The 26,424-nt window shown below is 48.3% G+C and overlaps 1 protein-coding gene across 1 annotated transcript in view; it reads left to right on the forward strand.

Moving 5' to 3' along the window:
* CD81 (CD81 molecule) overlaps positions 1-24,479 on the forward strand; it is a 33,671-nt gene extending 9,192 nt beyond the window's left edge. The window contains exons 2-8 of the mRNA XM_071427750.1: positions 1,495-1,609; positions 13,501-13,598; positions 16,471-16,545; positions 19,198-19,305; positions 19,895-19,990; positions 20,303-20,392; positions 21,083-24,479. Of these exons, the coding sequence (XP_071283851.1) occupies positions 1,495-1,609; positions 13,501-13,598; positions 16,471-16,545; positions 19,198-19,305; positions 19,895-19,990; positions 20,303-20,392; positions 21,083-21,145 (645 nt within the window). The 3' untranslated portion in view covers positions 21,146-24,479. The remainder of the gene's footprint in view (positions 1-1,494; positions 1,610-13,500; positions 13,599-16,470; positions 16,546-19,197; positions 19,306-19,894; positions 19,991-20,302; positions 20,393-21,082) is intronic.
* Positions 24,480-26,424: the final 1,945 nt, after the last annotated feature.

Consider the following 26,424-nt stretch of genomic DNA (forward strand, 5'->3'; position numbering starts at 1 on the left):
TTAGAAATGGTGTGGGTTTGCCCCAGCTTCAGTGGCATTTCTGGAAAAATCCTGTGGCTGGGATTTGTAGAAATGAGCAAGGAGGAAACCACCCAGCTGAGCTCCCAGGGGGGAAAACCAGGCTCCCATCGACAGCCTGTCTTGCAGATCCCAGTCCTCCTGTGTTCCTTGTTGTGCTTGCACAACTGGAGAATTTACACCTTTCCTGGAAAAGCCCTGCTTTTCTATTCTTTTCCTTTTCCTTTCCTTTTTTTTTTAATGTGACTTTCATGGTGCCTGTCATGCCTGTAACTGACCTGATTCAGACTCTTTTAGAAGTCGCATGTTTCCACTTCTATATTCTTTGGTAGTTTTCTTCCTTTTTGTAAGGTGAATGGCTTCAAGGATTTAGGACACTCAAAATTGAATTGGCATTTGAACAGGTGATTTCAGCATTTCACAGCAGTGATATTGCAATTCTTAAGGGTTTGAGTTTTTTCCCAGATGTTTGTATTTTTTCCCTTCTTAGTTATACTTTTAAATGAAAGGGAGATGTCACAGAGGACTCAGTGAGTCATGCTGGGAAAGCTCTCCCTTGAGTTCCTCCCTGTGACACCTTCCCTGCTGTAGTGCCCCATATCCGCTCCCACCTCCCATGGCCATTCCCAGCCCCTCCCTGAAAGAGAAAACAGTGAGGAAGTCAGTCATAGAAACTTCCCATTGTTTGTACATAAATATCCCAGTGGCTGAGTTGATGTGCAGAACGTCTCCTCCCACATCTGGAGCGTGTTTTTGTCCTTGCCCTGGTCAGTCCTGCGTGTCGCTGCGCACACGTGGGTGTGGGTGCACTGCTCTTCTGCTGTTTTACTGCATGGGCAAGGCAGCAGTCTTGGCCTGGAGGCCCCCAAAGACGGTGTGGTGGGGCTTTGGCCTGACCCCATGCCTTGCTCCACTTCAATTCCTGTATTAGGACATTGAGGAAAGAAAGCTCTGTGTGCCTGAGGAACACTGGGTGTGTTCGACTGGAAGCCTGACCCTGGATGTGCAGTAGTGTGCATGCAAGACTTGGGGGCAGAGGGGAAAAATGGACCCTTCCCCAACTTTGTTTGTACCTCACAGAGAAATGAAATGGGGTGATAACATCCCAGTTATCAACTGGGGCTGATTGTAACTTCTGTTGAAAAGCTCTCCTAAAAACCTTAGTGGCACATCTCCTGCTTGCTTCCACTGAAAACAATAATACAGCATAATAAAATACCTCTTGAGAAAGAAATCTCCTGCAGGAACTGTAAAGGGCTTTGCACATCCCCAGAATGAGGGGATCTTCTCATAGAGCAAGGAAGATCATATGGCTCATGCTCTGTAGGGCACAAAGCATGTTGCAAGGGTGATGGTTAGAAAGAATGTTCTTGTATCTTTGTGGTAAGATGAAAAGCAAAGCTCCTGGCTGAAAGCTGCCAGTCTGATGTGGCTGGAGCAGTGGATAACCCTTGCTTCCCTCTGTTTTCTCCCCAGCTGGCAGGAGGCATCATCCTGGGAGTGGCCCTGTGGCTCCGCCATGACTCGCAGACAACGAATATCCTGTACCTGCAGCTGGGGGAAAAGCAGGCCCCCAACACCTTCTACGTTGGTGAGTAGCTCTGGGGGTGCTGCTCTTGCTCATGGCTGTGTGCCCCAGGGTAGGCTGCAGTGTACCCAAAAGCAGGCCAGAAAGCTCCAGGTGAGCACCAAGGAGGTCACAATAAAAATACCTCCCGCTGCCCTTGTACTCCAAAATATCCCCTGCTGTGCCAGCCCGAGCCTTTGATAAACGCTGGCTGTGGCCCAAGAGCAGAGTCCAAATCCACAGCAGCTAAAAATGCACGAGGACGTGTTGTGGTGTCGTGGGTGTTCTCCAGAGCACGTTTGGGAAGAGGGGGGACTTCTTGGAAATGTGTCTTGTTTCCTGTCCAAAGGGACGTAAAAGTAGCAGAGTGGCTGGCAGTGGAGGCAAAGCTCGGTGAGCTTTGTGTGACTCATGTTATCCAGGAGGGCCAGGTGGAGCCTCTGTGCTCCACGGTTAAGCTGAGCATGATTTTTGTTAATTTGACAGCATGCTGGAAGCTGAAACCCCCTGTTTTTCCCCTGTTCTCCAATGATCCCTCACAGACAAGGGGGAGAGGCGTGCAGGAGGGGCTGGCTGCCAGTCAGGAGCTGGCTTGGAGCACGAGCTGACAGGGCTGGGAACATCGTCTGATCCCATGTCCTGTTCTCACCTGTAGCTAAAATTACTTTCTGGAAAGGTTTTTCCTTCTCATTTCCCTGCTTGCCCATGGAACAGCATGCCTGAGCCCTGTCCCTGGCTACAGAAGATGCTCCTGCTGTAGATAGCTGTGGGTTTTTCTCTCTTGCTGTCTCTCTTCTCCTGCCTCACACCCAGAGCTCTATTTGTAGCATTTTCCCTTTGTAGATCTCATCTTTAAAAACAGAAAAGGGAGCTCACAAGAAGTTAAACTCTCTCCTTTCCAGGAACCAGTCCAAACCTCTCCTTCTTTTGGGGGGGCTAACAACTGCTACCTCCCTAGTTAATAAGTTCTCTCCAAACCTGAGGGACCTGGAGCATGGGGCGTGGTCCCTCCCTCCTGCCTGCTGAGCATCTTTTACTCTTCCACCCTTATTTTGTCTTTGTCCTCAGCCTTTGCTGTTCACAAGGCATTGGAGAAGGACTGTGGGTCCCCTTTCCAACACCCGTGAGCAGCCCATGAGTTGAGGCTGGCTGTCTTTTTAAAGTTATATTCAGCAACAGATTGGCCTGGATTCCTTCTGGCAGCTGTAATTTCCATGCAGTAATAACAGCAGAGCATTTCTTTCAGTTGCTGCCTTTCCCAGCCAGACCTCTGGAGTCTGAAGACTGGGATTTCTTTTTGCTTTCCCCCCCACCCCTGCTCCCCCCATTTTTCCTCTCTCTTACAACTGATACTCCCTCGTTTTTCTTCTCTGGCATGCAGTATACACATGCACACAATGTTCCTGCTTTTGGGAACGGGAACCTCTTTGGGCTTGGCCTCCAGAGCTCTGTTGGTTTTTTTTTTCCTTTGCAAATACCATCTTTTGGTGTCTGGCACAGGGTGCTGGTCCCGGGATTTGTCAGGAGGCTTTTAAAGGCCAGCCAGGCTTTGCTGCAGGACAGGGGGAAGCAATAAACACTGTCAGAGGAGGAACACTTCCATCATAGGGTGTGTACTGAGTGAGAAGGGAAGTAGAAAAGCAGGGATTTGGTGTCTCCTGGTTTCTTTGTGTGTCCTTTTCCCTACCCCAAAGCTGAGCTGTTTGTTAAAGGCTGTTTTTCCACGGTTGTCTGTGTGTTATGGGAGAGGAAAAATAATGGATTTGAGGGAAATGGGGAAGTGGGAGAAAGAAGCTGTGGGGAACAGCAAAGCTGCAGAGTACCAGGCATGATACTTCAGGCTGCAGCAGGAGCAGGAGAGGAGCAGTCCTTGCCCTCAGCTCCCAGACCAGAAGATCAGAGCAGCCACTCCTGCAGCCCCCAGGGCGCAGGCAGCTGTTCCCTGCTGGCCTTTCCAGCCCCAGGGAAGGGGCTCCTGCGGGCTGGGGTTTCCCACAAGCGCCACCCCCCTCCCCAGCAGCTTGGCACTGCCTGCACAAGTTGTCTTGTGGGTTGGCCTGGGAGGTTATTAAACAGGCCCTTGTTCATGGGCTTTTCCTCAGCACGGCGTGCAAACCATCTGATCCCCTAACCACTTGTTGCAGTCTTGGCTTTTGACACTTCCATTTTGGCTCGGGATCCAGTGCTCCAGCAAATGCTTTAACTGCTTCAGCACTGTAAAGACCAAGCAGTACCAGGGATGGGGATAGCAGGAGCACCTTAGTTTCATGCTTTCCTAACTATAAAGGAAAATACTTCATCTGAGCTTGGCTTATGGTCTGATAGACATTTATTTGCTTTATTTGAAGTTCAGAAATCAAAATCTTTCTTGCTCTTGGATTATGCTGTGTCTGGAATGCTTTGTCTGTCTGGAGGCTGGGAAGATGTTGGTCCCAAGGCCAAAAACATCCTCCAGGATAGCTAGAGGCATTGATAAGTTGCTATCAACTGGCTAACCGCTTCTCAGATATTTACTGATCCTACACATAAAGTACCATGGAAAAATACCCAAGCAAATAACAAAACTGTGATTCAGGGTGTTATGAGAGCCTGTAGAAGGCTGAGCTGGTCTCTCTGCAGATACCAGTGCAAATTGGAACAGTCCTGATCTCTCCACAATAAATTAGTGCTGTGGTATCACTGCTTTTAAGAGCACCTGGGGATCTTGAAAAAGCAAGTGACCCTGGACTTACTACTTTTGCTTTTTCTTGGTGGGATGACAGTGGGATGAAAAAGCCAGGTTCCCCATCCTTCAAAGATTTGGTTATGTGGTGCCTGGAGATGATGTTGTGAATGAAATGCTTTGAGGTGGGCAGGAACACAAACCTCAGCTCTTGTTTGCCTTAAATCCACACCCCAGGATCTCACACCTGCCCCTTGCTGGGCTGCCTGTGTGCTGGAGCATCCCTGGGTGCTGGTCCCTGCTCTGCCCTTCCTGTGCTCTCCCCAAGCTGCCCGGCAAGGAACGGAGCACAGCAGCCGGACGGTCTCTGCTTCGCTCTCTGCTGCCAGATCCAAAATAGGAAATGTGCCTCCAGCTGCTCACAGCAAGTGACAGGGCAGCACAACCTGTGGCTCTAATTAGCTGGGCCCTGGGAGCAGGGCCAGCCAGGATGGGGAGTGCAGAACCCTCCTGAGCTGGGGTGCGGTTTTCCACGTAGCTTTTGGGGTGAGGAGGGAGTTTGCTTTGCCTGTGTCTAGGTTTTGTGTGTTTCAGTAGTAAATCCTCTGCTGGGCAGTGTCTCCTCCCTGGAGCATGGTGGCACAGGGGAGGAGTGCGAGGTTTTGGACAGGCATACAGTGGTGGGGTAAACTTTGCCACCGAGGCTGCTGCCACCGCTGCCTATCCCTGTCATCCTGGTGGGTGTCACTGTCCCAACAGAAAGGCAAGAGGGGTTTTTTGGTGGAGGAGTTCCTTAGGTAATGTTTATCCACCTCCCAAGCCAGTCAGGCAGCAAAGCCTGGGGGAGGCAGGTGGGGGACAGCTGAGGACAGCAATGACTTGGGGCTAAGGTGGTGAGCGTGCCTCTGAGTCCTGCTGAGGTGTGGAAGGGACATCAGCTAATGGGCACACAGACTTCCTTAAGAGGTGAATCAGACTGTCTTCACCATCCTCCTCAGAACAAATACCACCCAGGATAATGATTTCTGCCCTGGAAACAAGTTCAAGCTGCTTTTCACGCAGACTGGTCTAGAATAAATGGGCCAGAAAGCACAGGGAGGCTTTGAAGTCTTCCTTACAAATGAGCACATATCTGAGCTGAACTGCAGCTGCTCACAAGCTTTCATGGGTGTCTTCAACATTTTGGAAGTCCTGTCATAAGATTTTGCTGGGCTCAGGGAAATCTGCCCCTTGCAGAGAGGAGGGACTGCTAAGTGGCAGTGCATAGGGTAGGGGTAGGGACATCTCTCTGAGCTCTCCCCAGGTTTGCCCATTGTCCTTACAGCACGTGAGGATGCCTTGGCCACCCTTGCCATGGGTCCCAGATGTGACCAGCAGTGACAGCCTATCACCCAGACAGACCTGTGTTGGCTAAGTGGTTGTGGAGGAGCTATCCCTTCCATCCATAACTTAGTAAGCCTCTTTAGCTAATTTAGCTTAATTAGCCTTTTCAGGACTACCTTGGATGAGAAGCAGTGATCTCTGGGAGGTTTTCATTGCAGGGGGGCTCAGCAGAGCTCCGGTGTGTTGCCAAGGTTCTAGAGGTCAGCAGTGCTGCAATGGCTGTGGACCTGCCATGAGCAATGAGAAGGTCTTGGTTTCTGTTCCCACTCCCATCCTTGTCCCCACCCCTCTGGAAATGTTAGGCATCTTCTAGACTTGGTGCCAACTTCCATACATCTCTCAGCAGCACATCTTTTGCTAGACTTGTTGTGAAAGGCCAGAGAAGAGCCTGAGGCTCCTGCTCTGTAGGTTCTGTAAAAAACACCAGTCAAAAACCACCTTCAGTCTTGGCATGAGGCGCTGCAGGGATCCCTGTGGATACACAGAGCTGGTTCAGGACTGGTTTCCTCTCTCACCCATTTGTGTTCTACTTTGTCAAGGCCCCCTGTGCTGGAGATTTTCCACCAGACACATGAGCTGTGGTCAGGTTTGCGTGCTTGGCAATGGAAACCAAGGTTTGCATTTGGCCTTGAACCACACTGAGCAAAATGGATTATTTAAAAAATAATATATGTGAATTTTTAAAAATAGAAGTACATGCATTTTTCTGTCTTGGAAATAAACTTACTTATAGTTAAGGACAACAATTTAATTATTTAGTCCCTTAAAGGGAAAAAACCAAAAGCTGAGTTTTACTTGTTCTAGATTTTCCTCTAATCACTGTCAGATCAACTCCTTCAATAATACTGGAATTATTTTTAAAATAGTTTTAAGGCAAAACACTTTTGTTGTACTTTCCTTTCTGGCTTAAACCGTGTATCTGATAGAATAGGGGATTTTTTTTTTTTTTTTTTGTATTCTTATCACAAAATTCAGTTTCTATTAAGAAAGCAACATGTTATTTCATTGCATTTCCATTTAATTGTAATTCATTCTTCCTTGGTCATGACCAACTCCTGTGCTTCATTTACTCTGCAGACTAAAACTGGTTATGTCTTTAAAAATACACGGATAGCATCAGGTTATTTTGGGTTCAGATCTATCCAACTACAACTAATGTAGTTGTTATTTTCCTTTGTCTCTTCCCATTGGCTTTGCTGCCCTGGACCTGTGCCAGAGGTGGCTCTTTGCTCTTCAGAGCTGTTTAAACCTGTAGCTTGGACAGTTTTCTGTAGAAAACCTGCACTGTGTTCGAAGCATGCAAAATCCACAAGGAATCCTCCAGTGGGATTTGTGCTTTTTTCGTGGGTGAGATCCCAGGGCACATAGAAATGCCCAGAAGTGCCCTAGGCTGGGGCAGGATTGGATGGGCAGCATATTCCAGCCTGGCTCACCTGTGCTGTGCCACCCTTGTCCATCCCAGTCCTGGAGATGTGCCATGGACTTCCTCCCAGCTTTTGCAGGTGTGCTGAAGTTACAGAGCTTGAGTCTCCTTCCAGTGTTTCCTGGGTAGGCAAAGGAGAAGAAGCCTGACTGTGGCATCTGTGTGGAGTGGATTTGGGTACAAGTGTGTGCACGTGAGGACGTTCTTTGGGGCTTTCCCCACCACCCCTTTGTGTTTCTGACAGAGGGGTGCTCGTGCCTTCTTCCTGCCTTGTTCTTGCACATGAGGGCAGCATGTCCAGGCTTTCATCTCCCCGTGAGAGCTCTCCATGCTTTGTGACCCTGTTGCTCCATCTGGAAGTCATTAGCAGCTACAGAGCAGCAATGTTTTCCTTGGGAAAGGGGGTGGAGAGGAATGGAGGGGCTTCCCACTTGTCATCTTCCAGCAAACCCTCTCTTTTTCCAGCCCCCCTCTCTCTCGCCCCACTTTGAAGAAAGCACTGCCAGCTCTGCTGGGCCAATTCCACCAGGCAACTGGACAAAAATGTCTGGGAGACCCTGCTTTGCTGGCTGGCTCACACAGCCATCTTTTTCCTGCCCCAACCCTGCCCTGGAGGGACTTTCCACTGTGCCTGTAACTTGCTCCCGAGCTGCCAGGAGGAACATCGTGGTCATTTCTTTGGCTACTGGGAAGGGTGTTCTTCCACAATGGGTGGTGTGGGGCAGGAGGGAGTCTGCCTGCCAGTGTCTGATGGTTCCACCCTTCCCTGCAGCAGCAGTGGTGATAAGCCCAGTGGAGTTCAGCATCTCCAAGCCAGGAGCAACAGCAGGGTGGCACTGAAGCCTCCCTCCTTTCCTCAGAGGCTTGCAAAACTCTTGGATGTGCAGAATCTCCCCACAGGAGCCTGTTGGGAGAATAAACATCTCTCTTTTGTCTGTTCTCAGCCCCTTTTTAAAGCCCATCCCATGGGGAGGGCAGGCACAGCTTGGAGAGCTGCCTGGCCTTCCCAGGAAGCATGGTGTTGTGCTGGGGGGGGAGGGTGTTCTTATTTGATTTCTTTTTTGTCTTTTGGAAATACTGCCATGGTGACCTGGAGGCAGTGGCTGGCTTCCATTTAGCCAAATGAGTTAAGGATGCTGGGAAAGGATTTAAATGAGGGGAGAAGTAGGGTGCTGTCCAGGAATGCCCATGCCTGGAGCTGCACAGCGTCTCTGATGGCCATGGAGGGGCATGGGAGGAGAGCTAGCCAGGGCTGGCCTGCTCCCTGCTTCTTTTAGAGGGACACTGTGGTGCTTGTTCCTTCTTTTATTTGTTTTTTCATCGTGTCCTTTTTTAAAGACTGTTTATTTCTTCCTGGGTTTTTTTTTTTTTTTTATTTCTCAGCAGGGACAGAACATGGGTTTTACAATCCTGCAAGAACAAGCTATGCTGCTTTAATGCCAAAGCAAGTAATTGACACTGAATACTGCCTTTTTTGCTCCCTTCCCTGCTCCCAGAACTGAGCATCCTGCTTCCTACCTGGCCTGCAGGTAGAGGGCCCTCCACGGAGGCATCTTCTGCTTGAGCTGGGTGCTAAGCTGGCCTCTTGGCTGCTTTTTTTTTCTCTTTCCCACCTAGCATCAAACCAAGAGAAGTGCTCAATTACTATCAGTTTCCTGTCTCTGATGTTTAGGGGCTTTGCTAAAGTTTTACAAAATCCCTGCAGCCTAAAGCAGTGCATGCCCTGGTTGTAATGGGGAAAGAGGGATGGTGTTTGGCCCACTGCTGCTGCTTTTTCTGATCATCATGTCCTGTCATGATGCTCTTGAGGGAGGAGATCATATCATGGCTCCTGTGCTCCTGCTTGGAATTCAGATGAGGAGGTGAAGCTGAGAGTGGTTGGTCTCTCTCCTAAAGCTTTCTGCTCGAAGGCTCCATCTCAGAAGGAGATAGAGGACTCCAGGCAGTATTGACTCCCTCCTCTGACTTCTCCAGCTCCCAGATACAGGTCCTGAGGCTCACAGCTTGCTTTGGTGTGGGGCTGGTTATGTGTGGCAGTTGTAGCAATCTTTCTGGCTGCTGCCTTCTCAGAGAACCGTGCCATAGGGTCAGAAATCACAGTGTAGTGCTGCTCAGGGATGTGGAGGTGCCTTGGTACCATGAACACCTGTGCATGATTTGCTCACTGTACCTGTGGCTGCAGCTCCAGCTGTTCTCTCATGCACTGCTGCTGGGTGAGGGGGCAGCATGGCTGTAGGCACTGCAGATTGCAGTTTATACCTTACTTTTTGTTTACAGCAAACAGCACTGCTTGTTGTAAAACCCCAGAGAAAGCTGCAGTAAAAATGAGCTGGGAAGTGGCATGTGAAAGGCAGATGGAGCCTTGCTCTTGCCAAATTGTGCCAGTTTGGGTGGAGCCCTGAAGGAGCAAATAACCATTGTAGTCATGAGTTCCTCACCCAGGAAAGGATTTAGGGGTTAACCCTAAATGCTTACACAGAGGAGGGAGAGGCTTGTGAGGAGTCTCCTGTGACTGTGAGGAGGATAATGTGTCATCCCAGGATGGGATGACAGGTGCCTTGCTCACAGAGACGGAGCCCAAAACCACAGCAGGCGTCATGGTCCCTGTGTGCCAGGAATGAAAGCTAAGATGTGTCAGGCTGCTTTCTGGGAAAAGGGCTTGGTCGTTCCAGTCTGCACTGTGATTGCTGTGAAATAGTCCCCCAGCTGCCTGGCATCCAGTCTGAAAGTGGAGACCCTCCCACCAGCCCCATTCCTGGAGGGGAAGGATGGGTGTGGGAAAACAAACACCATTCAAAGCATGTGGCTGGGCACTTGGATTGCCTTCCTTTGCTTTCTCAGCCTTCAGCATGGCATTTCTGTGGCAAAACACCGCTGGCATTCCTCATTGCACATGCTATTTTTGCAGTAAATACTTTGTGCTTGTTTTTAAATAAGCTCCAGCTCAGAGTCCTGCTCTGCTGCCTCCCGGGAGAGGCTGTCGTGTTCTGGCCCTCGGTAACAAAAGGCGACTCCATAACAGCCACTTGTTTGTGCCTGGGAATGAAGCTGGCTTTTATTCCAAAAACCTTCCAGGGGTTTTTTGTGGTTTGCCAAGCTCAGGCCAGTCACTGCTGCCCTCTCCCCCGCCTGGCTGCACATTCCTGCTGCTCCCAGCGCACCGGCCGCATCCGCTGGGCTCCGCTCAGGAAGCTGCACGTGGTGCACATCTTCTCCCCTCCCCTCCCCTCCTTTCCTTCTTGCTGTTTCCTCACTTGATAGCCGTGCTGGCTCAGATGAGGAGCTGGTGAAGTGAGAGCAGGGAGAGGAGTAGGAAGCCAGGATGTCACTTGACAGTCCAAGGTCTACACAGCCTGCCTGGGGTGGGAGTTCAGCAGGTCAGGATTGGTTTTGTTTTTTTTGAAGCTGCCAGAAATCCCAGCAAGAAGCAAGTACAGAGGTCACTGGAAAACTTCTCTAAAACAGCAAATGTCTGTGTTTCCTCTTAGTCTCCTCCATCAGTTGAGGGTCTCGCTGGGCTTTCATTTCCTAGTTTTCAGAGCAAAGCTTTCCTAGCCACTAGTGGGTCCTGTGTTTTCCTGATGATCTCAATATCAGAAAAACATCTTTTACAATGAGAGCAATCATTCACTGGAAAAACCTCCCCAGGGACATGATAGAGTCCCTATCACTGGAGGTTTTCAAGATATAATTGGGCAGAGTTCTGCATAGTCTCTCCTAAGGTTCCCAGTCTCACAAAAGGTTTGACCAGGTGATCATTTGAGGTCCCTTCAATATGGGCTGCCCTGTGACTGTGATCTCCTGGCAATATTTGTTCAGCCCAGAAGGTGCCTTCAGTGTTTATTTAGAAAAAATTTAGAACAAAACCTTCTGTCTGTGGTGACCTTGTTGTTGGAGTCTCAGCATCATGCTGCTTGGTCTTCAAATGTGCTGCATCTGCTTGTTACCTGTATACTGGGGTGGTTAGCATGAATAGTGACTTGTCAGTTCTGGAAATGACTTGCCCCTAGCACAGCTTTGTCTTCTCTCTACTGTCCTAATGGGTGAAGAAGTCAGAAACTGCTGCACTCAGGGATGAGGAAAGTTGATTTTCTGACTTGGGATGAAGACTTGTCAGTTGAACTGCCCAGCGCTTAAAATAGAAAAATCTGCCATGGTTTGGGTTGAAAACCCAAGCCAGCAGCTTTGCTGGTACAAGCTGGAGTGGTGAGGGCTGATTCTTGGGCATTAGCAGCTTCTGGTGACAGTGAGCAGAGCGTTTTTGGGACACCACTGCTGGTATGTTGTTCTTTGTGAGACAGAAGTTATGCAGTGTCTGACAGCCTCCATCAGTCTCTCTAGGGCTTGGCAGGTGTCCAGCAGACTGCCTTCTTTGGACAGGGCTTATTAATGCCTTCCCACCACCTCCAAGCCCTTTGGGGCCCCTCTGTCCTGCACACAGCCCAGCCCACTGTTTGCCATGCTGTCTCCCTGCCCAGCTGCTCCACCTCATCCTATCTCCAGCCATTGGGACAAAACCACTTCCTTTCCCTTCAGACAGGCTTACACAACTTCATCTGCTGGACTGTCCTTTCCAAGGAGCTCTCCTGGGAGGTTTCTTTTGCTTGTTTTTCCTTTCTTTGCACACATTCACCTAAGGAGGTGTCTCATCCCCACTTGGGGAGCTTTTTGCCTGTTGTTTTTCCATGGCTCCCGGGCGCTGCTGAAGCCCCTTCAGAACCCTCAGGAGGCGCAGCTCGCGCCTCCGGCCCCGTCGCTGACAGTGCTGCCGCGAGGATGTTGGTGTCTCCGGCCACAGATCCCATCAGGTTTTGTGAAGAGGGGCTTCCTGCGGGGTCAGCATGCTCCATTGTGGCACTTCCCCTGCAGCTGGCTTCCTCCCTCCTGCAGGGCCTAAAAATAGAGTGAGCGCGGTGCTGCCGGGACACGCCGGAGCGTGCTGGAGCCGCTGGGGCGGCCTCTCCGTCACCGCCACTCGCCAAGTCAGCCCTGGCATTGGTGCTTGGGCTTCTGGCGTGCTGGTGGGCTTTGTTTCAAAGGGGGAAGAAGCGGGAGCCAAAGTCCAGCCTTTCCCAAGTTTGAAGGATCTGTAAGGGAATGTTAAACAAGTGGAGACCGTTATTGTGTATCTGGTGTTTTAGAGAAGGGTTTTGACTTCACTCTGCTCTCGGTGCATGGCCTTTAGACTTTGCACTTTAATTATCAGAAAATTGTTTAAAAGCTGCAGAGATAAGAAAAACCTTAAACATCACAAGCATGTACAAACAGTTTTAATCTTGAGGTCTGTTTATATGTTAGGGCTGTTCCTAAAGGAGAGCTGACAGTCTGATTAATAACTTAAAACATTTTCACTCATAGCAGAAGAAAACATTTCATTGAAGGGATGTGTCTCCCAACCACTAGTAAGATTCACTGTGTTGCTGTTACCTCTGGGATGTCCCATGTTCTTTCACCCTCATCATGATTCTTTTGTTTTCTTCATTGTCCATTAGAAATAGTGACTGCAGTCTTACCTGATCTGTAATTTTTGCATGTATGAAATTGCTTTTGAATGAGAAATAAGATTCACTTAGAGGGTAGTAGAACCACAATACTTGAGAACATTAGTTGACCAAAAATGCACTAAATATAAGGGATACACCAGCAAAAAGCTGTGTCAAATTTAACTGAGCTGGTAGTGTTTGGCTGAGTAATCACTATGGCTTCACCAGTCTCGTGGTTGGTGAGACCATGGTGATTACTCGCGGCAGCAGACTTGAGATAAGCTCTTGTTTCCTGAATGAATAAACTTTTATTCCTCTGTTTTCTGAACCACTCCCAATGCCTCATTTCAAGCTTTGAACTAGTTATGGTGCAAGTTGCCTGTGCAAATTCAATAAGTTAAAGTAAAAAATGTTGTATTCTCTGTGGAAGAACCTATAACAAAAAAAAAGCACCAGATTTTAAGTGAGATGCTTAAGCAGTACTTTCCCCTTGGTTATATGGTTCATCTGCCTTTAAAATGTTAGCTAGATAAATATTTGTATGATGTTTAGTATAAATAAACTATGTGCCTTACTGTTTATCTTACAAGATATGCTAACTAATAATTTCCATCTCTGCTTAAATATTTAAAACACTGTGCCAGGGTAACTCCTGCTACAGCTGTGAGGATGCTGTAGAGCTCTTGTCATGCCTCCTACATCCTCTGCCTAGTGCTACTCTGTGTTTCCTCTCATTTTGGAGGTGATGGAGTTATTAAAGCTCCAGTGTTGGCAGCTTCAAACACTTTGAGACCCAACTCATGTACGTTGTGTTCTGCTGTGTCTCCTGCCCTCACATCTCCTGAGCCTTAATTCTGCACAACCATAATTATCCACCCCAGGAGCCAGAATGTCCAGTCAGGCATGAAGGTGCTGCTGGACAGAGCTGTGCAGTAATGTGTCTGCCTCTCACTTTGCCTTGCAGGAATCTACATCCTGATCGCAGTTGGGGCTGTCATGATGTTCGTGGGATTCCTGGGATGCTACGGTGCCATTCAGGAGTCTCAGTGTCTTCTGGGAACGGTAGGAGACACAAAGCTTTGGAGTCACTTGGCACCCTGATCCCCCTGCTGCATGGCACATGGCTGTGCTTCCCTTGCTGGGGTCCTTCCCAGCGAGTGGGGCTGGGAGGATGTGTGAACACAAAGGTGGGAGCTGGGTGACCTCTGCAAGGAGCAAGGCAGTGCTGCGTGGCTGAGGGCATCTCTGCCCAGCCTGTGGAGCTCTGGTGAGCTGCAGTGTCCTGCCTGTGCCTGGCTGCAGGGCAGAAGGGGTGAGATCAGCAGGATTCTTGGAGACTCTTTCTCTGTTACATGTGAACCCCCCCTCCCTGGCAGTTATCCCTTCATGGTCTGGCTGCCTTACCAAGCACCCATTAACCCCTCTTTCTTACCTGGTGTCCCCTGTAGCATCCCTTCTCACTCTGTTTCAAGGCTGCCTGTAGCAATTCTAGTTCTTTTAAGGGGTCATCTACTATTTTTATCTGTTTGGACAAGGAAACAAAGCAAAGACTTTCCATAATTTCTTAGTGAGAACATCTAGGTATATCCTGGAAAATCCATTACTGAAGTGCTACAGGCGTCCTTGATGTGAGGCAGCAGCTCAGGATTCCTGGCACAGGATGAGCCTAATTGGATAAACTGTAGCCACACCAAAAGCCTTTACCTTGGGAGCAAGGGAGACCCATTTACTTAAAGCAAGTTCTCACATGTGGTTCAGTTTAAGCATGATGCATAAAAAGTAAAACTGGAAGGGTAAAACATAATTTTTTAAATTTTTTTTGTAATTCAAATGACTTTCCAGCACTTGGCTTCATTGGGCTGGAGGGTTCTTAGTAGTGGTGTAGCAACTGATGGATGTGGGCTCAGCTGGGACATTGGGAAATGGAGCTGCTTTGCCTCACTCTTGCAGATGACTTCACCTCTGGTTGCTGCTGATTCCCAATAATAAGGGGATGCTTTTGCCCAGTGTTGAATGTAGTGTTGAATGTTCTGAATGTAGTGGATGGGAGCTCCAGTAGGAGATTGCAGGCATTATCCCAGCTGCTGGGAATACAAGGAGCCTGCACACAAATCTGACAGGGGTTGTTGGAGCACAGTTTGGCAGCTTTGGATTTTTATTTTGTTTTGTTAATGCAAGTGATGACTGACCCTGAAGTACTTCTCACTCCCTCCTGAAGTTGGAGGATTGGAAGGGCAGATGGTACAAGGTGCCCAAGGTCCGACAGGGAAACCGGCTGCTCTGGCTGAAATTAGCAGCTCTAGCTGCTGTGCACTGCCCGTGTTTGCTCACACCTTGGCTTGCCAAGACAAGTCTGGAGATGCCCCATGAGGATGCTTTCTGCTGGCCAAGGCTCCCACTGTGTTCCAAGGACATTTCCAGGCAGCATCCTTGGGGTGTTTTAGGGAAGCAGCCATGCTCCCTTTTTTTCCACCTAGCTGAGGGAGTGACTTTGGGCTTACTGCAAAAGGGAGAAGTACAGGAAGCTCCATGCTATTAAAATCCTGTGCCAAAGGTGGCATGGAAGCTGAGCAGCAAGACCTAAGGAAGAGAGGAGGGAGCCACTTGGCATGGAGCAGGCTCTGCTCCCTGGAAAGGGGCTGGGACACAGCCAGCTGCCTGGCCAGGACCACCACTATGTCCCTGTAGCATCAAGCTGCATCTCCTGGTGTTCTGGAGCTGGCTTACAGGAGAACTGAATCTGGAGGAAGTCATACCTCCACATCTGGGATAAATGAACCATCCTTCACTGAAGGGTAACCACTGCAGGAGGGAGCCCTAGTGCTTAACCAGCCCTACAGTGGCATTGCACCCAAGGTTTAGGGTGGTGTGAGTCCTTGGGGGGGGATGTGGGACCTAGTCTTTCAAAGATGTTCCTACAAAATTAGGAATAGCTAGATGTTCACATAGGAGTTGATTGTTCAGGAACCGGACAAAGATGTTGGAAGTCCTTTCCTGCTGTCAGGTTAATAGTCTTGTTTCCATTTTGCTAAAAACCCTTTGCTTTTGTATGTGAGAGCCAGGTCATAGCTCCTGTTTCATCTGTTGTTGGAGAAAATGTGTTGAATATGTTTTGAACAGAGTCTGCTCAGGAGCCAGGGGCTGTTTTCCCATGCTGTACTGTAATTTTGTCTGTCCTTGACTGCATTCACCTCTTTTGCTTCTTGACTTCTTCCACTTTGGGGCTTTTCTCAGGAAGAAGTCATTGAGTGATGTTGTCACAGAGGTGATGTTGGCTGCCTATGGAGCATGCCTCTCTGTGCCTTCTCATGTGACCCTGGTGTATGAGTTTACAGCTTCCCATTCCCAGTCCAAGTGACCACCCATCACAATGTGTTCCCGGGATCTGAACAAAAAGGGAGGATGGCAGAGAGGAATGCTGGAATTGCACAAACAGGGTGGGACTGTGGGAAAACGTCACTGTTAGTATTTATGCAAAAAACTGCAGTAGCCTTGCAGGGCTGTGGATGCCAGAGAGCTGGCCATAAATCACAGCCTGACATCCCCAGCTCCTCAGCAGCTGAAATGTGCTTTTAACCCTGCACTGGCAATTCCAGTCCTCAGAGCATTTGTGGCAGAGCAGAAACCTTGTCTGGATGGTCCTGAAGGTGCATGAAGCAGAGCAATGTATCTTGTGTTACACAGGGCATCTTCATCCCTGGCAGTCCCTTTGTGGGAAAGGTTTTGCTAATCCCTGCTCAACAATCTGGACATGGGTGGCATGTGATGAGTTACAGGAAAATGTGTTTGGGCTCAGTGCATGTATGAGAGAGAAAATGGTTTCAAGTCAGATGACACCTTGCTCTGATTTGTCAGTGGAAGTGCTGCTCCACACCTCTCCCCACCTAATTGCTGCAGATATGTTAAGGATCCCTCTCTTGATTTGTCTTTGCAGTTCTTCACTTGCCTGGTGATCCTGTTTGCCTGCGAAGTTGCGGCTGGAATTTGGGGTTTTGTCAACAAAGACCAAGTAAGACTCTAAAACCTGTGTTTGTGGGAGTGGGAGGCTGGGGCAGAACTGCAGCAGATCCCAGCATGAGCTGTTTTGCTCACAAACTGCTCCCAGACTGGGTAACAGGGGCTTGGGTTAGCAGTGTGACCTGGGCAGGCCACCTCGCTGCTCTTGGCCGGGCTGATGAACTTTAAATGTGAGCACTTGACGGGAGCAGCTGCCCTTAGGGTATGTGGTGCGATGTCTCGAGTAAAAATAGCCTGTCTCACTTGGGTCTCCTCGGAGCTGCCACGCTGTCAGTCGCAGGGGGAGTGGATTCGTGCATGGAGTTGTGAAGGAAAGCCATCTGCACGTCCTCAGTGCCAGGGAACAGCAGCGAGCCCGGGCGGGAAGTGCCAAAGGGCGGGAATGCCGCGCAGGGAGATCCTGCATTAACGGCATTGCTGGTGCTTCCTGCTCTTCCCCAGTGCCATATCCATATAACCCGCTTCAGCCATTTGTCACAGCGCTGGGCTTGCTGTGATCCATGTGCTCTGCACACAGGAGGGGTCCAAGTCCTGTGTCTGTCCTGCTAGGCACCCTGCTAGGGACTGCTCAGATAAGGTTTCCTGGCTGGAGGAGCTCAACTGAAGGGTAGAACTGGAAATTGCAGCTTTTCCCCTTCTGTTTCTGCTCATCTTCCCTTCACTGTGGTCACATGTGCTCACACACAGGGGTTTGGTCTCAAAATGCAGAACTGCCTGTGCATGGGATCTGTGGCTGTGCTGCAGCAAGCAGCAGCCTGGGTGCTAATCACTGGGCCTCAGGGGTTTGGAGGAGAGAAGGGGACTGCTTGTGCTCAAAGCCAAGGTTAGACTCTCTGGCAGAGTAGGAAATGTGTTTACTTTCCTAAGAGATGTTAGCCAGCTGTGTAAGTAGGTGCTGGCCTGCTCAGCTTTCTCATGCATGTGAGCAGTGGCTCCCAGGCTCCGTGTGAATGGGAACATCCTTATAGTCATTCGGGAGAGAGCACGACTTCACTGGAATAAACTCTTCTGTGGCTAAACATTATTATGCAGGCACAGTGCTGTTTCCTAGCAACTTTAGTGAACTAATTAACCTCTGTAGAGGGGCTGTGCCTTCTGCAGATGTTAGTTTGTGAATCCTGAAGAGTCCAAGATGTGCAACTACAACCGACAGCAAAACAAAGTGAAGGCTGAGTAAGGAGGGACCCCACAGCTGTTGTGTCCCATCCTGGGGAGAAGCTTGGCCACTAGCTGAGAAATCTAGGATTTTCCAATACAGAAGTGATGACCTCAGCCCCCAAAATTAATTTTGCAGCTTAAAATGAAGGGTGGCAGTCTGTTGGCATCAGCTAGTTTTGCAGCCTTGATGATGAATGGGCTATTTTGAAATCCCTGCTCACAAAGCAGGCTTGCTTCTCCCTGCCTTGGTTGGGAGCAGCACAGGCTGGGAGGGAAGCACTGAATCACCCCAGCCACCAAGAGATGCTTCCACAAGGGACACTTTTTCTCAAAGCTGAAGGCAGTCTCTCCCTCAGCTTGCCTTCTTGGAGATGCTGTAAATTCAGAATGGGGAGGCAATACATAGGATTTTTTTTTAAGTTTTATTTTTATGTACGAGAATGAAATGGTTTGGTTGGAGAATATCATCCTCCAAAGCAAGCTTTTTTGAGTAGTGATGAAAGAGTTCTGGGATAATTGATTGAAATCGTGCATCATCTTGCTGCAGTTTCTTTTTTCGTATGCTAATCCAGCCTGTGCTGCCAAGAGCAGATGTTCCAGAAAGCATTTTCCCTTCCTTGCTTTTTTGTTTTTCTTTTGCTTCTTTTGCATGGCCTTCTCTCACCTCTCTCTCTCAAATTGTTGAAAGGTGTTAGAGGAGAAGTCACAAGGCCAGTTCCCTAAAAGTTAGGAGATTTCTGCACTGTGGAGCAGGCCCTCATGGGTGGCTGCAGTTCAGCAGCCAGGTGGCAGGGTTAGAGTTTGAATAAGGTGTCTCACATAACCACTTACAGGATAGCAGTGTCTGTAGGGACCCAGCCAGGGTTTTAAAATGCATCTAAATGCACCTAGGCTTCCTGACCCAAATGAGCTGTCTGACCAGGCTTTAGTGAGCAATCTCTCCCAAATTCCTGCCATCCCCTCTGAGCCACTCAGTAAGCTGAGGTGCCTGTATTTACAGACAGCCTTGCCTGTGCACCCCACCTCCTCCTGACTTTTCCAGCATGTCCAGCTTCTGCAGCCTCAGTGGGAGTTGTGTTGCCTGCCTGCTTTGTCTATATGTGGTTCAAAATGAGATGTTTCTGCCTTCCTGAGCCCAGCAGCACATCCACGTGGGCTGAAGGCTATCTCAACTTCTGGCTCACCCTCCTGGCCTTGGCTGTCTTTATCTCCTAGACAGAGCTTGTGGAGGTCTTGGATAGTGTTGTCTGAAATTTGCTGGCTGGTGGATGGGGTTCTTAATATTTGTGACAGCTGGAGCCCTATGAAAGACATGCCTTTTTTCATGTGCAAACAAATGGTGTCCAAATCTATTCAAAAACTGCTCATCTTACTCCAAGTGCTATTAGAGGGAACCTGTTCTTCAGGCACATCTGCTGGATAGGTTTTCTCCTCCTCCTCCTCCTCCTCCTCTGGCTGAAAAGGAGTTTTCCTGTGTCCTTCCTAGATAGCCAAAGACGTGAAGCAGTTCTATGATCAAGCGCTTCAACAGACGCTCATGGGAGAACCAGATGCAAGCAACGCCAAAGCTGTAGTGAAGACCTTCCATGAAACGGTAAGGTGGTGGTGGTTGTGCTGGAGAATTCATAATGGAAGTCAGGAAAATGGGTGGGAAAAGCAGAGTCTAAAGTGCAGATACTGTGTGCAGGGCTTAGCCTATCAAGTTTGTTGTTGTTACATTTTAAGAAGCAGAGTTGTGCTCTCTTCAGTATTCTCTCCATCACATGGTGCTGGGAAGTCTGGACCAAACTTTGATTAAGTTGCCTTTCATTTAGCTCAGCATTCCTGATTTAAGTAAAATTCAATGGAAAAAGAATGTAGCTCTGAGGATACAGGATCAGGATATTAATCCTGATACTTGGTCCATTCAGCAGGAAACAAAATCCCTGGAGAGAGCTGGGTTCATTCTCCTCCAGAAAATCCATGCCAGATCTGTCTGGGACTGTTGTAGGAAGCAACTGCATTGCATGGAAAGAAAAAAGTCAGTTTGGTGACTTATTCCCCACCCTTGTTTCCCCCTCCAAGATGCCTCCTCAATCTTGGGTGACTTCAAGAATGTGTAATGGTGGGGAGAGCATTGCAGAAGTGTTTGCTGTCTGCTGATGTTGGCTTTCCATTACTTCTTTTTTTCTCTCTCCATGTAGCTGGACTGCTGTGGTTCTGATATTATGACAGCGACTTTCACTCCTGTGTGGAGGGATGACCTCTGCCGAAAGGACTCCCTGAAAAGCTTTTTTGAGGTAGGCACAGCTGCTTCAGGAAACCTTTGCTGCCAAGGAAATTTAGGGACTTACTGGAAAATAGATAAAGGGTAGAGATTTCATTTATTTGGGGATGGTATAGAAAGATGTTAAAGGTTCCCATTTGGTTCTTCTTTGCTGTTCCTGCTTGAGGGGACTGACAGGTGCAGAGGGGTGAAGTCTGGTTGGAAGTCCTGGGGCCAGGACCTGGCGACATAAATGGGACCAGGGGGAAGCTGACCTGCCTTTTTTGGTGCTGGGGGTGGCTGTGGGGAAAGCAGGCTGACTGACTGGTGTGCTTCTCTGCCTCAGAACACCAACTGTCACAAAAAAATCGATGAGCTCTTCTCTGGGAAGCTCTACCTGATCGGTATCGCTGCTGTCGTGGTTGCTGTGATCATGGTAAGTGTAACAGCCTGGTGGGACAGGGAAAAGCCACCTCAGGGAAACCTGGTCCTCTTCCAGCTGGGCTGGATCTGTCCCTCTCTTCTGGATGCCCCTGGAACTCTGCATGCAGCACCAGCCTTATGCACACAGAGCCTGGAACATGGCGAGACCAAGGGCTTCATCATCCCTCTGGGGAGTCAGGATGTTAGGGGAGGCACCTGGCAAGCTCAGTAGAGCAGGAGCACCTGCAAACCCAGCCAAAAAGGCAGAGCATCACTGAAACCTCCTCCAAAACCACTTGTTCTACAGGCTGCCATGTTTTGTTGCTGGGGTGTGCAGTGGGAAGGGATTTGCTTGCTTTGTTCCGTTGGGTTTGCTCCCTAGTGAGGGCTGGGTGCTGTGGGGGTGTAACATGGCATCTGTGCAAAGGCTGGGTTGTAGTGCTGGAGGGATTTCGAGGCATTTGCTGCGTAGCTGTTGGCCAAAAAGTTTGTCAGGTACCACCACTGCTGCCAGTGAGAGATGGGAGGACAGTGCCTTATCTCAAATTGGCCAACTCCATATGAAAACAGCAACAAAGGTGTAGCATCCCTGCCCTTACCTCTGGCATGAGGGTGTTAATGTGGAGTGGGGGACGTTGGGATGGGGAGAACTCTTGCATCGTGCTGGTTGTTGCCTCAGTGGTGCCCCTGTGTCTCTCAACAGATCTTTGAGATGATCCTGAGCATGGTGCTGTGCTGTGGCATAAGGAACAGCTCCGTCTACTGAGCCGTGAGAGCCGGGCAGGGGAAGGGGGGATCAGGGCGGACGGCGCTAGAGGGGACCCCAAGTGCCACCGAGTGACCAGGAGACATTTCGACAACAGACAAAGAAAATTGTGTATATAAATGCTTCCAATATTACCATACAGTACTTATCATTTTTATTTTGAAGTACTTTTTTTTTTTTTTTTGTTTAATAAATAAAACTTTCCCGTATCTTTGTGGCTGAGTTAGTTACACATCAGTTTTGTGTGATGGGAAAGCTGCTGTAGCAGGAGATCAAGTCCTTCCTCCTCCTTCCCCACCCCCAGTAACTCAGAAGTAACACTGGTGGAAGATGTGCGGAGGAGAAGGGTGCAGCCTGGTCTCAGAAAACTTTGCCTTGGTTTTACCAACTTTTTTGATTGGATGTTGAAGCAGAATTCAGTATTTTTGTTAATTTGTACTCATCTTTTCCAGCCATCACCCCACCTCCCTGGTGTTTCCAAGCTGTCCATAGGGAAGCCTGGCTGACTGTCCAAAGCCTGGGAGAGAGGAGGGGAAAGGATGCAGGCTCCATTGCCTGGGTGCAATGTATCCCAGGGGAAACACAGGCATTGTTCTCTCCAGCCTGTTTCCATTGGTAGGTCAGTCCTTAACAGAAGTCATGCTGAAACTGTTTTACTCTCTGAGTAAAAATGTTTTTTGGTTTTGTGATTTTTTTTTTCTTGGGGCTATAATTTTATAAATTGGCTCAGTTGCATTGATTCATTGCATTAAAAGGTCAGTGGCTGGGGGTGAATTTTAGTCCCAGTTTTTCAAATATAACAAACTGAAAATTAAATTACTTTTTTAATGTCCTTCAGTGTTTCATTATAGATATATGTTTCAAGGAGAATCTAGTCCTATACCAAGTTTCCACTGTTAAGCTAATGCTCACATAGAAATGATACTGGGAAAAGAAGAAAACATAAAAAAAAAAGTCCTTGACTTTAGAAATCCTGCTTTTATGTACTGCAGGATGATGCTTGGGTGTTCCCAACCATACGTGTACATGCTTAAAATTTCATCTTTGCATCACTCTCTTGTTCAGTGAAATTATTCTTAATTATAGCATATTGTCACACACTGTAATATTGCTGAGAAATTGTCATAATCTGATTGTGAAAAAAAGGTTATTTTTAAGACCTTCCAGTTATATTAACAGCAGATCAGCTTATAAAATCAAGGTAATTTAGCATGTTAGATCACACCAGTTGAAACACATTCTTGTGATCTGGTAACTTTGGTTATCACTTTGATGTCTGTGGCTTCTTTTATATGCCACTCTGTCACCATGTAGATAGAGGGGGAGAGTGACCCAGGAGCTATGTAATAAAATCAGAGTGTCACTAAAAAGATGATCTATATGTATAGTTCTATAGATATATATTTTTAAGCAAAGCCTTTTCCTTAGCCGTACGGGCACTTGAGCTGGAAATTATAGTATCTCAGCTCCTTTGCCACCTTGAAGCAGGTGAGGGGAGGAGTTTAAATTAGTGATCACTTTCCCCACTTCAGGAGTATTTCTGTTTCTTAAAGTTTTTCTCCCCCTTTGTCACGACAGAGAGCTTCAGATCCGATAGGGAGGGAGGCCTGTGATCATCAATCATTTTCAAACTAGTACCTTGTCCACTGCACGTGGCTGTCATGGCTGTTGCCATTACAGGATAGAAGATTCCTGCACTGGGGCAAATTGATCCATTCAGAAGTTTTTCTTCCCTTCTACTCCCCCCTTTCCTCTTCCTGCCTTTTAGTATATAGGGCCTTTAAAAAGTATATAGGTAAATATATATAGATATATATATATATATCAAGTTGTGCTGGGTAAAGAGGAGGAAGTGCTTCAACAGATCTTCATATTGAGAGGTTGGACAAGAAAAGATTCAGCCTTAGAAATAGCCTTAAAGCAACACTGCCCTGAATGTCCATGTTGTGCACATTGAGAATGAGGTGAGGTTTTGCAGTAGGTAACCCCTTCCCCTGCTCCCCAGCGTAGCTCCTTCAGGTCATCTACTCTGTTACGTGGCCATATGTATATGCATCATCCAAGCATGTGTGTTTACATCTATGTGCATCAGGATTGTCAGCATACAGAATGGATGTGTAACTTGCCACCTTTTTTGTTGACTGTTGGTAAATGTGTATAAATATGCCATTAAGCATTTCAATTCTGTTTTCTTTTCCTTATACCGTATTTTTGATATTGTTCAGTATTCAGTTGATGCTGTGTACATAGCTGGAGCTCTGTTTGAAGACAGACTGGGTCTCGATGCAGGTCAGGTGTGTCCTCAGACATTGTACTTTAAGGGTTTGAGCTGTCCCAGGCAGGAGCAATTGGGAGAAAGTGGTACTTGGAGAGGGAATCTGAGAGCTGTGAGAGGAGGAAGAGCGGGAAGTTTGCTCAGACTGTGTCCCACAGGGGGTGTACAGTTCCCCATCTGGCTCATTTCAGAGGTGGCTTGTGGAGAGTTCCAGAGGCAGCTTCCTGGGCCATCTCCTGTTTCAGTGGCTGCTGCAGGAAAGGTGCTCAAGGAGGGGAACAGCTAGAGAAGGGTGATGGAAGCAGAGACAGAAGGATGCTTGCAGAGAGGACAATGCTTTCTTTAGTTACCAGCTGAGTCCCCACACTTGATGGAATGGTCCTCAGCTGGAGGAGTCAGCCCTGGGAGAACAGGGACAGAGAGGAACCATCATGCTTAAGAGCAATGAAGTTGTTGAGAAACCCTCTCTGAAAAAAACTACCCACTTGGGTCTCCTGTGAAGCTGGACCTGAGTTAACACAAACTAGAAAGGGAGCTATGAAGGGCTGAGGGGACTCGTCCCGTTGCAAGCCCTCAGGATCCAAAAGCCACAGGGTTCTTCTGCCAGTTGGTCAGTCCCAAAGCTGGCTGAGGTGAAGGGGGAAAACCCACTAGGCAGGACCCCTGCTCTGCCCAGTGCCTCTCCTGAATATTGTGCCTTTGTGTATGCAACATGGCACCCTATACTGCTCCTCTCCACAGCCCCAGGGAAGAAAAGGATGGAATTGCAGGCTGTAAACACAGACCCCTCCCTCTCCATGGAAGCATCCCTCCTGGAGCTAGTGGCAGCTGAGAAAATGGCTGTGAGCTGAGGTGGGGATGAGGAGTGTCAACTGTCCAGGTCTGAGTTCAAAGACCGCATCCAAAGGTCAAACAGAGCCGCTGACAGCTTAACTGAATGCTTGGGATTTTTTCATTCTGTGGAGCATGCCACAAAGCAGTGTGTTTAACTTCTTTCTGCCTTTTTTTTTTTAAAGAAATGAAACAAAAATCAATTTAATAAACATTTCTCATAGTGTGCATAGTGTGATGAACTGCTGCAATTTTACAACCAGTTAACCTTAACACCAAGATGCTCTGTGAACCAGGCTTTGACAGCATGGGATTTTACAGCCTCTGGGAGGGGGGCCTGCAGGCAGGCTGAGTATGCATCTGGAATGGTGCTGAGGGAAGGCAGAAAGGTTGCTTGCCTGAAATAGTGCCTGCTGCAGTTGTGCACCCCCACGAGAAGGGGGGCACAGCTGTAGGGGAGCTATTGTGGATTGCAGAATGACTATGCTGAAATTCGGCCTGGGGTGGAGGGGGGTGTGGTGGTAGTCCTGTGCACACTTGAGGGGCTCCTCCTAAAGTGACCAAAATTTGCCCAAAATGTCCTGTGCTGCCATCTGGATGGGGACTGGGCTGGTAATGCCACTGCTGCTGCTCCTGCCTGCCCCTCCACACCATCAGGGGAAAGCCTGGCTGGGAGTGAGGTGGGCAGCCAGGTGCTGTGATCCCTTCCTCAGCTGCCTGCCTTCCTCTGTCCTGTCCTGGACTTTGCTCTGTGTTTGAAGCAGCAATGTCCTGCAGCAGCTGCCAGCCATCACCTGTGCTGGTACAGAGAAGGGAGGGGGTACAAGGTGAAGGAGGGAGGGCAGGGAGGGAACACAACGTTGAGCTGCTGCAAAGAAAGGCAAGCCCTGCTCCCAGCGGCTGTGCCTGTGCTGCGAGATCATGCCCATCTGTTGTTCTTTCACTTGTTTACCTGAATGTTAATGGAGTCGGACATAATGACTTCTGGAAAGAGAAAAAAAAAAGTGATATTTAAAAACAATAAACAAAAAAAAAGAAAGCAATTCCCCCTTGTTAGTAGATTTTTAATGATGTGTTGTCAGATCTTGTTTCCTTCCATCACGTACTGATTTCTGCCATGTCTTCCAAGGGAATGGGCATGTCTCATTCTTGTATTCAAGCAAAATTGGGGCTGCAGGGAAGACCGTCCTCAGCTGACCCTCTAGGTGGTTTCCCATGAATGTGATGCTATTTGCTTCATGCTTTAAAACGTTTGGATTGTGACACTGCATTGTTGCTCCAGATGGGGATAAAATTATTCCAGCCTCTGGAGCTAGGATTAAGCTGATGTGAGTCACTGTCAGACCCAGGCTGGTGTTCAAGGGGGAGAAACAATAGTGGAGACTAACTGGCAAAGCACAGCATGTATTTAGCATCCAGGGTGTGTGCCTTGGGACCTCAGCCTGGAATTATAGCTGGGATCTTAAACCTTCCCCAGCCAAGTGGGGAAGGTCCCCTTTGTTTGCACTTCAGTCCCCTTTATTTGCTCTTCAGGTTTGAGTACGAGCATTGATGTGCTTGAAACAGATGAGCTGAATATGATACTGGGAGAGGACTGGGTAAAACAGGCCCCTTTAAGGCTGTGTGGAGATATGGGTTATCCTTGGAAAACAGCAGTCCTGCCATGTCAGAGCACGTGAGGCCACGGGGATAAGCGAGTGTGAGGGGAAGGGTGGATGCAGTGCTTGCAGCTTGTTTGTGCTCATATTCCACAGACAACCCTGGCTTACACTTCTTTTTAACATTTTTCTCCAGAGGTCTGAAGGACCTGGAAAGTCACTGGAGGCCTTACTGTGGAATTCCACTGCCTAGGAATGTGACTGGAACATTTTTTTTTTTTCCTTGTGAAACAAGATTTTTCAGGAATTAAAAATAAAAACATGAATTTTTCTAAACTGGACCATGCCAGGATGTTTTCCCAGTGGAAATTCTTTTCCTCCTCCCTCCCAAACTGTTGTTTTTTTTTTTCTTTTTAAAACCTCCTAGAGTGTTTCTAATGAGAAGTTATGGAGGTATTTTTTGCTTTGGCAATCTCTGTTTCGTAAGCTTCATCTGGGCTGTTTGTTTTCTAAGCAGCAATGACCCTAATTGTCTCGTACTAAGACTACTGTGATTAACAGGCATAAATTGCTCA

Source organism: Agelaius tricolor, unplaced genomic scaffold, assembly GCF_023055355.1.
Source record: "Agelaius tricolor isolate 1412-34295 unplaced genomic scaffold, bAgeTri1.0.p SCAF_5, whole genome shotgun sequence".
Lineage (NCBI taxonomy): Eukaryota > Metazoa > Chordata > Aves > Passeriformes > Icteridae > Agelaius > Agelaius tricolor.